This window comes from Cupressus sempervirens, chromosome 7, assembly GCF_028749045.1.
Source record: "Cupressus sempervirens isolate cs-2001-9-10 chromosome 7, ASM2874904v1, whole genome shotgun sequence".
Lineage (NCBI taxonomy): Eukaryota > Viridiplantae > Streptophyta > Pinopsida > Cupressales > Cupressaceae > Cupressus > Cupressus sempervirens.
Genome location: NC_143124.1, coordinates 853284704 through 853297054, shown reverse-complemented (window position 1 = coordinate 853297054; position 12351 = coordinate 853284704). Strand labels below are relative to the sequence as shown.

Below are 12351 nucleotides of genomic sequence, written 5' to 3'. Positions count from 1 at the left end.
AGCATGTTGCTTATTTGGCCTAACAATTTTTTATTTTTTTGACCATAAAGCTAGTCATAGATGGGTGGTTATCCTTATTTTCTCATTTTGGAAAGATACTATTGTTAGTCATGGTGAGGACCCCATGCACAAATTGGTTTGGCTCCTCAAGCAAATTCATAGTCATGTTTTTTAGAATAATTAATGTTCACGCTTCCAATGATGTGGTGGAGAATCTTACCTTTGGTGGTGGATAGTTGACTCATTGCTCTTTTCCACTTGGGTTTTATGTGGATAACTCATTATGGTTAACGTGGCTTCTTACAAAAATGTCATTTATCCATTTTTCTCATTTTGGAGCTATCAACCTTTTCTAGTTTTACCATTGCCTAATGTAACTTTGTCAAACCATTTTCCCATTTAATTCAAAATTGAATGATGTGTTGTCTTTCCACATTCTTTTAAATTTATTTTTTTTTTCAACACATCGTTGTCGAGTCATCCTCCTACTTAGGCCCACATTTAGTGGATTTGGAATTTAGGACACGAGCCCACTCAATCAATAGGCTGGATTTTGTAGTGGAATGACATCATTCATTGAACAAGCAAATTGCTCTATTTATATGGGAGACAACCTTTCCTATTCAAACTGTGGTCTTATGCTCAAAGTGCCAAGGAATTGCGTTTCTCTAAAATGAGTTTGGAATCTCATCATTTTTCAACATAAATAATGCTAGAGGTTGCAAATATCCATCATCATAAGCAATTTGTTGACAACTATGCTCCTAGAGGTGATTAGAATAAAGCACATATGGACTAGTGGAAAGTAAGAGATCGAGCTAGTAAGGAGTTCTTCTCCTATCTGCATCCACATCATTCCTCTCCAGGCATTAAAATGATTAAAGAAAGTAGGTCAATTCTCATTGAACTACCAGTCATTCTTCAAGGCTTTGCTAATCATTACCAGAAAGTTTTTAGTGCTCAAGCACCTACAACTGCTAGTCAACAAGCCTTGGAAGATTGCCTTGCAATTGTTCCTTCTCGTCTTTTTGATTCCCAAAGGGCATTCTGTGATTATATATTGATCATACAAGACTTTAGGGAAGCTTCTTTTTTCATGTTAGATGACAAATCCCAAGATGCTATGGTTTCCTTTATGAGTTTTATAAAGCCCTTTGGGACTGTGTTGGCTATGACTTACATCATGTATATATTGAAGCTTTTCAAAATGGTTCTTTAGGGCAAGAAATTAAGAAAAGGAATATCAAATTCATACTTGAAGTTGGAAATCCTGAAGATTTACATAATAGATGCCCCATCACCTTGTTGAATGTCTCCAACAAAATCATAGCCAAGGCCCTTGCTTTGAAAATTCACCACCTTCTTACCCAAATTATGCATCTAGAGAAAATTGGTTTCATCCAATCTAGATTTATTCTTGATAATACTATAGTTTTTTTGGGAAGGCATGAAATGTGCCCTGTGGTCTAACCAAAACACCATTTTAAAAAATAATAATTTTGCCAAGGCATATGATTACATTGAATGGCCTTTCATTTTAGCCATGGTTAAAGCTCTTGACTTTAGGCATCGCTTTGTCCATTCTATCTAAAAGTTATTTATTGATGTCTTTGCTTGCATTACTATTAATGACCAATAATCCCATACTTTTGGCTTACACAAGTCTATCTGCCAAGGTTTCCCTCTAGATCCATCCTTGTATGTCCTTGCAATTGAAGGATTTTTATTTTTTTGTCTTTGCTATCTCAGTTGTCCAAGTTTGGGCATTTTCCTCCCACACTCACCTTCTCAGCTTATGAATGGTCATTCTCTCAAAGATTATTTCCTCACCCTTACTAAGGACAAAGAAATATCCAAAACACAATTCAATGTTTAGACACCTTCTCTTCGGCCTATGGTTATCCATGCAATGACATAAAGCCCTTTTTATCAACAATCATTCCTCCTAGCACCAAATTGGATTCTCTAATATACTTGGAAATGGATTCGCCATGGGGAAGTTTTACATTTTGGGGGAATTATGTTTCTCTGTCATGGTTTGATGATTGAGCTTTTGAATTTTTGTGCTTGTAAAGATTGAGACAAATTTTACTTACTAGCTCACCAAGCCTCTTTCCCTTGCTAAGAAGTTTCAAATTTGTTTCAAAGTCCTCACAGCTACACATGTTTATTAGTCCTCCTATTGGGCACCTTCCAAATCTTCATACAACAAGCTTGAAAAGTTATTTTGTGGTTTTCTTTTAGCCTCAAACATAGAGAAATATAGTTTCCACAAATTTTCTTGGGATTATTATTATCCTCCTAAAGAATTTGGCGGCTCAGTCTCCTCTCCACCCAGAGACATGATCAAGCCATGTTTGTTAATGGTAGTTCACTTCATTTCAAGAAATAAGGCTTGAAATTTTCGCCTTCACCATAGTATTCCATATAGATTTCCTTTCAACTACCATGGTTGGAAAAGGATTGGATGTTAAACCCTTTTTCTCATGTGAGAACCAATGTGAATCTAGGGATCTTTTGTTGCCAAAAGCATTTGGAGAGCTTGAGAAGCAACAAAACCTTGACTTCACTGGGATAGAGATCGACTGTCTTTCAATCAAAATAATTTGTGGTGGTCTCCTTTAATCTAGGTTGAACACATTCCTTTGTCCCGTCTCTTGGGCATCCATGCTCTTTGCTTTCATAAGCAAGACATTTAGATCCCTCAAGACTTATTCTCTAGGCTTGCAATGTCTTTAAGCATTTGGAAGGATTTACATGTCCAATTCTATCTGACTCACCAAGATTGTCAAACTTTTGACCTGGTTATCTTGGCTTTTCTAGTAGAATTCTTGCACAAGATCGAGATTTCTAGTATCAACTATTGGTGGAAGGATCGGCTTTGGTACCCATCGATGATATTTTCCAAATCTTAACCTTGATAGGGATATCATTGGGTTTATCCTCATTTACCAATGGTAAAAGTTCTTAACCAACGATGGCATTTATCGCTCTCACATTCAACATGGAGAAAGTGATTTTCTACTATCTAGTTTATTGTTACAAAACCCAAAATAGAAGACTTTGCGTAGTGTATTCTTTTACAAGCCTTGCCTTTAGAATCCAAGCTTCACTTGGGCATACTAGATGTCTAGTGCCCTTTTCGTGGCTAGGTTAAATCTTCCTCATTTTTCATTTTCTAAAAGGGGACAACATTATTGGTCAAAGATTCATGATTTCTTTAGCCCATTTAGACAAGAATTTTTCTCCTAGTTCTACCACTAGATTCTTGTCCCCTTTTCTACAACTCTGACATACTTTCAGGATGGAAATCTTATTTTCTATATGGAATGACAAGAATGCGACCATGATTACACGTGCCCATATTGATACTAATGTTTCTATTTTTTCTAGAGCTTTCATATGTAATAATGTGATGTTGCATATCCATGTACAAATTGCCAAGGTGACCCTTGAGGTGGCCCACTTGCAAGAGGTTTTGTAACATTGGGATGATTCCCCTTATACAATTGTCAAGGTTCCACTGTATGGTTTTGTTAATAGTGGTCATTCACCATCTTGTGGTTGTCGTTGTGGTAGCAACCCCTCTATCAGGGATTCACACACACCTCATTCTAAGGTTTTCCATTGTCATTCAGATGAGCATTGAAATTCTCTTCATAGGCAGTTTGGTTCTCCAACTCGTCATAGATTGACATCTAGGAGGACCCCTGCTAAAGTTGTTCTCTTCGCTCCTTCAAGTTGCCCCATATTGGGTGAAAATTTTGACAAGCCATCCTTCTCTACGTGGTTTCTTAGATTGTCATTGGTAATTTCTCCCCGCAAAGAGGAATTTGAGGAAGAAAATGCACCTAGGTGGACTCTTCCAAACTGTGACGTAGACCCCACAGAAGGTTGGGGGAAGGAATAGCCAAACCCTCCTTCAACTAGTATTGCTTTGGTGTTGTGTTTCTAGGCAATGCCCATATGTTTAATGTGTCTCTCATGGTTCTAGGAAATGCCTTTATGGTTATTGGAGTTCTCTTCTCCAAGGAAGGCATGTTTCATACTTTAGGGGAGTGATTTCTTTATCCTCTTTCTTTGTTTTTTATATATGCACTTTTGCTCTTATTTAACATATATGGTTAGCTATTTCCATAAAAAGACGTAAATTTTTTCAAAGTTAATTATTGATTCCTAATTTATGGTTTATTCTCAATTTATCTCCACATTTTTATATGTGAAAAAAACTATTTGTATTACTTGCATATGCCAATAATCTTAAGACATTTTTTGTTAAATTGATATATATGTATGTATATACCTACCTACACACATATGTACTAGCTACACAAGTACAGACGTGCATACCTACATACATATAATTTATCATATTATTTCAAGTTATTGAAAAATATATAAACAAAGTTGGTAGTTAAATTAATTTTTTAATTTTTGGTAGGCACAAGCTATACGTACATACATACATACATATATGTTTGACATATTATTCCGAGTTATTGAAAAATATATAAACAAAGTTGGAAATTAAATATATTTTTACTTTTTGGTAGACACAAGTTATATAGAAACTCACATTATAATAGTAATGTTATGCTAATATTTGCAATTGTGTTGACTTTTCTCTTAAGAATTAAATAGTTAAAGAGTTGTAAAAGATGGACCCATTAGACAATAAAACCCACATTATGTTTAAATTGTATGTCTAATATCATTAATTAATGATGATATGCATTACTAGGATGTGTGACCTCTCACTAGACCCATTTAGACAATAAAGTTGCAGTAGCATTGGGATGCGCAACCTCCAAGGAAGAAGAAGTATCGATACTTCACCTCTGTGAGCATCACCTAGATGCTATGAGTGCTAAGTGTTCCATTCATTCTTATGAGAGATGGGTTCATGTGAATCACAACTCATGAAACATGGGTCAATGGGTCTGACTAAAAAAACTACGCAATTGAATCTTTATAACAATATCACAATTTGGCTTCCTATGGAAAAATATCTCCTACTTATCAATTAACTTAAGAGGCTTTCTAATGAATGGTTCATAAGGTGTAACACTTGGTAAAGGTTTTGCAAATGGGGTTGCAAGCAGAGTGAATTTAACCATGGAGGAAACTTTGTAGTTAAGCTCACTCGAGTTGTAGTACTAGGATGAGTGACCTCTCGAGAAGTCTTCATGTTTCACCTCTATTAACATCACCTAGATCCAATGAGCGTTAAATGTCCAATTCATTCTCATGAGAGATGGGTTCATGTGGATCACTACTCATGAAACATGGGTCAATGAGTTAGGCTAAAAAACTATGTAGTTGAATCCTAATAAAAATATCACAATTTAACTAGATATTTGCCTGCTTATCAATTGATGAGCTTGGGGTTTTCTAATGAATTGGTCATAAGGCACAACACTTGGTGAAAGTTTTGCAAATGGGGTTACAAGTAAAGTGGGTTTGACTATGGAGGAAACTCCATAGTTAAGCATGCTCAAGCTGGATTATTACTAGGATGGGTGACCTCCCGAGAAGTCCTTGTGCTTCACCTCTATAAGCATCACCTAGATCCAATGAGTGTTAAAGTGTTCCATTCATTCTCATAAGAAATGGATTCGTGTGAACCACTACTCATGAAACATAGGTCAATGAATTTGACTAGAAAAAATACACACTTAAATTCTGATCACACTATCACAACACAACACAATGATATGCAGAGTTGAGAATGGCAAATAATTTTTGGTACGCAAAACTTATATGGAAACTCACATTATAAAGGTAGTGCTATGCTAATATAAACAATTGCACTGACTCTGTTCTTCAATGCTATTATTAATTAAGAGTAGTAGAGGATGGATCTATTAGACACTGTAACCCGCGATATGTGACATAAGTCAACTTCTATAATCATTAGTCAATAATAATAAACAGAGTTGGGAATAGATATACTTTTTAAACTTTTGGTAGACAAAGTTATATAAAACTTGCATGATAATGATAATGCGATGCTAACATTTGCAACAGTAACAACTCTTCTCTTCAATAAAATTAAATGAGAGCAGTAGAAGATGGATCCATTAGGCAATGAAACCCACAATATAATACAGTTGAGTATATTCAATCTTTTGGATCAGAAAAGCTTGAAGATAGGTAAGGGGTGAAAGAACATGATATCATAGAAAATAAAAGACTGGCAGATGATGTGTTGGGGATACTTCTCTCATGTATATAATTTACTGCGTGTGACTTTGAGGGTCTGGTGATTGAAAGCAGAAGGGCTGTGCATAAGAGATCCAAAACTTAAATCTCTTCTGCCTTGCGATCCATGGCTAGTTTAGCTATATATCTAGGGAGGTAATTTAAAAGAATTTGTTAATAATAATTGGAACTAGTTCTGCAGGGTGCTCACATAGACTGTCCTCATTGTCCCCATTAGAGGTTGGAAAATGAACCCATATGATGTTTTAGTCGGAAAAAAAATTTGTAAACCAAATTATAAGCATGACAAAACTGATTGAGGTATCAGAATATATATGGTGTTATATACAAAAGCATCACCTCTCTATGTTCTCGTTTACCCCCACATGCCAATTTATCCAATAGATGGTCTCACTTTTACTTGTCCTTCAGAAAGAAACCCTACATGTTCCAAAGGGTCACTATCATTTCTACTTCTATTATAACTTATTTATCCCATTTGGGGAGGCAGAAAGCGGTTCCACCACCCATACTCATATTTTGGATATGGTGCTGTCCAATTTTCAGGCTTTTCAAAATGGATCTTTGCAGGATTCGATGCAAATGCTTCCTCAGCTGTTTCAGCTTCAACTTCGCCTTCTAGAACACGATCCAGCCTTAGTTTCATGAACCTAAACAAGCCACGTATTAGAGATATTTCAAGTACATCTCAAGCAAACGGTAATTATATTGCAAAAGAGACAAGTTGTGCTATCAGCTTCTGTTTCTCTAAATGAGTTGTAATCCATGTCAACTCTTTTCGTCCAACCAAAATATTGCACAAGTGTTCAATGAACTCCAACCAGACATAACAAAAGGATTAAATGAGTTTGCATTCACCTTAGTGAAAACAAATGCACACACAACGAACATTATTTTCAAAACTCTTAGGCCTAACAAATATAAATCATTCGTGCAAAGAAATGACTCACACAAGTTTACTTTCATGAGTTAATAATATTCAGCTTGAGGAATAACATTGTGCACAGAACATAGAAATGATAAAGAAAAAAAATTAAGAACATTGGCAACAAAAGAATTAGTCAACATTCGACACAGGATGAATGCTGACTGTAAATCAATGCTATACAGGATGAATGCTTCCTGTAAATCAACTTTCACATTTTTGTCTCACACTGAGGGTCTTAGATGGAAGTGGTACGGAAGAAGTAACGGTTGCAAGCACCCTCGAACTAGTCAGACGCCAAATTTTGTAAGTCTGTAGAGTCCATATTTTTGACAAAACTGCTAACATATAGTATAATTTGATTTTTTGAAAATGCTAGTGGAAATAGTGGTTAATGGAATCCTCAATCAATATAGCGGTATTGTTCTTTCTACTATTATTTTTTATTCTAATAAGATAGATATCCCCTGTATAAAAACTGCATCAGTTAGGTTATTATTATTGACATCAAATTCCTGTTGTTTACATTATAAACATCGTTAAAGAACAATGACACAAATTTCTTAAATCTATACTGCCCTCTCCAAGTATGAATATTAAGGAATCAGTACTGTCTTTTAAGTTAATGCATTGTATGTGAGTTATCCAAATTTTGGACAATTTCTAATTATAAAGCATATATTCTAACAATGTTAGAGCCTGATAGACCTTCTGAGCCATTTGTCTAGTGGTAAGATTTATGGATTCAATCCCTCAGGGCTTAATGCCAGGATTCTAAGCACGACTCACCTGAGTGAGCGCAGATGCATGTCTCAGATGAATTTCGAAGAAAAAGAAGCCTCTAGAGCTGTGTTTGACAATATGCATTGCCACACTGGTTCTGTGTATAGCATTTCCCATTTTCCAAAAAGAAATAAATGTTACTACCTGCTATAATCCTTCCCCTTTAGTCTTATCTATAGCATTTCCTGTTTTCCTAACAGAAAAACATTTAGCAACCTGTTATAATTTCTCAGAATGTTGTCTAGCTGTAAAGTAGGGCACTCATTGACACAGTGAACAAGGTTCAAAATCCAATATTCATGTCTTTTATGCTAGCCTGCTAGCTGAGAGTTACAAGACTCACTTACTCTCATAAAGCATGTTAAGAAAATTTTAAAATATAAGATTCGAGGGGTAAATATGGTAATATTTAACCATACATCCACATTATTGTTTAGTTTTGAGATTTCAAAAATTAATTTAGTATTTTAGGGTAACTTGTTAGTTTTGACGTTTGACAAATTATTTTGGTTAATTATATGTATTGTATAAAAAAATCCATTCACAGAATGATAAACTTGAAGCATTCCCCTGAAACCATGAACAATAATATAAAGAATATAAAACAGTGAGCATAGACTGAATTATTAAAAACAATCAAGGTGTTGCTCTTCTCAGATACTTGTAATCAGATGCTACTACAAAAGCTTATTGAGATCCTACTGCAAAATACTTACTTTATCCAAGTCTCATTTGTTGACATAAGAGCTACAGCAGGTCGCCTCAGGCGTTTGGTTATATTAGGAAACTTGTCCAGGAATTTCGGCTCAATGACAAGCCAAAAATCAACTTCTTTGTTGCGCTCCCCATACATCCTCAGCCTCTCAGACAGGAGCTCCTGAAAGTGCTCCTCTTCATCTAGCATGAACTTGGCATTGGCAACCAAAAAATGGTACTTGGTAATCTTCTGCACAATGTCCACACACACACAAAAACAATTTCAAAACACTCAGATTAGCGTTTCTTTAATTATCTTGCATTATCCTCAACCCTATAGCTACACCCGAAAACAGTTAAAAAAAACTGATGCCCTAAGTATTAAGGTTTTGAATATTTTATCAATTGATCCAACCCCATACACTCAAGTACATTATAAAAGTCTCGGGCTAGGTTTGTAATGTTTTATCTGCATTAACCTCTGTCTACAACAATACCATCAGACGGGATCGGTCCCACTGTTCTCCCATTTTGAAACAAAACAGCAATTTCGAGGGTAGATAACACATCAAATCATTAACAAAAAGTTGCAAGTCTCTTCAAAACATCCCAGATAGAGTAAGGGAGCATAATAGAGCCCAGACAATAGTAATCTTATGAGATCTCTACAATCCATTTGAAATGTCTCATCAAAACATACACAATCAAATCCAGAAACAAAAATTTACATTTACATTCGAAACAAAGTTGTTTCAGAACATTAAGCACAATCAAGGTCACAGATAGGTGACACACCATACCAGACAGGGCGCCATTGTCCCACTTACTTGCTAAGAAGGGGGAGCCGGAGCTTCTGGTCTGTTAAAAGTACCAATAACAAAAATCTCTTTAAAACATGATCTAGGTATCTTATAGCATTAGTCCCTATTCCATACTCAAGAAGAACTAAAATACAGAATAGAGCACTTAAACTTTTTCTTGCATTCAGTTCAGTCCCACACAAAACACCCAAACAAACCAACTATATTTTGACATGCGGTTCAGGGATTTTGCACTAAGCACTACTCTATATACAGAAAAAAATAGAAACACCTACTAGGATTACCAAGAGAATCTTAGATTAACTCCAATACCAGGCAGACAGTCTTAACATGCAGACAATTCTAAAACCCTAAATTAAAGTAAAACACATTGAAACCCTTAAGCTAGGATTTTCAGGGGGTTTCTTGCATTTAGTCCAACCCATTAAGACACTCATAACGCGAAAGCAATTATAAAACCTTGAATTTTTAGTATTTCCGACTTCAACAAAATATGTTAAAAACTTCAGATTAAAATTTAGGGGATTTTATTGAAGTAAGCCCGGTCTCTAAGCATACAAACAATTTTATTATCCTACAACCCTTTCAGTACAGGGCTTTATTGCCTTTGCTCCAAATCCATATACAAAACACAGAAACACTCAAGCTCGCTAATATCCAGACACTCAACCTAACTTATACAAAAAATAGTACAACTAGTTACCTCCGAAGCATTCAAACTAGCCCATCTTAAAGTTTTGTACGAATTAATCCCAATCCTCCACGCACACTCAAATATACAAACAACTTATATTTCCTCAACAACTTTGTTGGGATACTTAGGTTAATAGATTCTGCTGCAACCATAGTTAACCTTAGTCTTTGCATCTAATAATTTGCTTTATTTTTTTTGACATGGGTACCTACCTTTTGATCGGATTCTACTGAAGCTAATTGCCCATCTTCTGTTGCAATTGCTCTGATGGAAGTCGCAGAGACGATTGTTCTGACTTTACTATTGGAACAAATTATGACATTGTTCTTTTGATGGGCATTGTTAACAGAATGTAATGAGCCCTTTCCAATGGACAATCCATGTGTTTGAAGAGATGGGCATGCCAGGGGTACTCTCTTGCCCGCTAATGTGAATGCGGGTGTTGCTACAGTTGCCACCATTGTCAATTCAATTGTAGCGTCCCATGCAAAAGCACATGAATTCGACTGAATTCGATGTACTTTTCGTTGAAGGTTAGAGTGGATTTACGGGAAAAACTCCCAAACCTTATCCTCATCAGATTTTGTTATCTACAGATTGCCTATCCGCTCATAATTAATTTTCATTCGTCTACTTGATCAATGTTACACTTGAACAGGTTATTGAATCTTAATTTCATTATTTTGGCAATTTTAATACATTTTAAATTTTAAAGTAAACAATTATATATAATTATGTTAATAATGTTCACATTTAAGTTAATATATTATTAATTTTTAAAAATATTTAATTATATTTAAAATATTAAATTTAATTTGTTCAAGTATTGAGTTTTCAAAGGAGGTGCAAGGAATATGCTAATGGGTGTTTGATGTGAAAGCATTAACGAAGCTTTACATAATAAAAGGAAATGTATAGAAGTGTTAGTCTACAAACATGTATTAATGTATAATGCATTCTTGTACATGGTAGCATTTATTTGGATGAGTTAAAGTTATAGTGTTATCTTCTTGTGTTCCTTGTATGTCCTAAAATAATGTTGCCTTCGAATCATAAAAAGACATAAAAAAACTAGTGTAGTTGTAACTATAAACCTTCTCTTGTTTTCTCTTCTTGATCATCAAGTGTGAACCATCAAAAGATAACTTGCTATAATTGATAAGCAATGCATCATCTTAAAAAAGCATACACTTGCTTTGTAAGACCTTTTGCCCTCCTTCTTAGGTCCCCATTTTAGCAATCTCCTAGAACATGGATGCATTTATGTTCAAACTAACGTCTTTTTCTAAGGTTTTGACTATTTGTAACCATTCTTTCTCCACCCTCAAGATCTTGGAGGGCATCCCAATTTGGAAACCCCTTGGGCAAGGGACAATATCATCCCTTACTAGAGGTGTTTTTCCTCGAATCCTAGGCTTGTGTTGGGGTTTTCAATATTTTTCCACCCGAGTTAACTCAACCCTTTTTGGATTTGATCTTGAAATTGATATAAAAGAGGCGCTTACTCACCTCATTTGGTAATCACACACATTCAAGATCCATTCATGATTTCAATTTCAAGAGCAATATACATTGTCCATTATACATACAAGCAATCCATACTTCATGAGAAAGCATACATTCAAGTCATCATTTACAAGCAAGCTTTCAAGGTGAATTCAAGAAGTTAAATTTTAGCAAGAAAAGATTCATTGAAGGCCCTTATTTCATGTCATCAATCATACATTCCCTTCTCAAGATCTAGCTTCTCTCTTTATAGGAGATAGTGGAGTTGGTCATCGAGGAAGGAGATCCGCATTCATTAGCATTGCATAAGCATAATATACATTTTTAAAAAAATTAATAAATACCAAAAAAAAAATTTAAAAATATTAGTTGCTAAAAAACTAAATGTTGAGATAATGGGTGTTGCACACATTGCATAATATTGTTATTTTATTATTTTATTTTTATTATGTAATGTTGTGCCTAGATGGACGTGCAACATGTAAAGATTTCCATGGAATATTCTTGATGAGTTGTATTGTAACATTGTGATAATATTTTATGTAATTATTTAATATTGGGGAAAAGAATTAAATGCCCAATATTAAATGTGGGGTCAGTGGGTTAGGTAGCACATGGTTTTAGCACATGGTTTATGTAATACCACTTGGTGGTTTTGTGAGACTTGCTACTATATAAGCAGCCACAAGGGTAGTTGTTGTATA

At 35.0% G+C, this 12351-nt stretch overlaps 1 protein-coding gene across 1 annotated transcript; it reads right to left on the bottom strand.

Moving 5' to 3' along the window:
• Positions 1–6496: 6496 nt before the first annotated feature.
• On the bottom strand, positions 6497–10660 carry EMB3143 (YCF54). Its single transcript, XM_089793250.1, has 3 exons — positions 10354–10660; positions 8647–8876; positions 6497–6872 (listed from the first exon to the last, which is right to left on the bottom strand). Exons 1-3 carry the CDS (start codon positions 10600–10602, stop codon positions 6692–6694), a joined length of 660 nt encoding a protein of 219 aa, XP_089649376.1. The 5' UTR covers positions 10603–10660; the 3' UTR covers positions 6497–6691.
• Positions 10661–12351: the final 1691 nt, after the last annotated feature.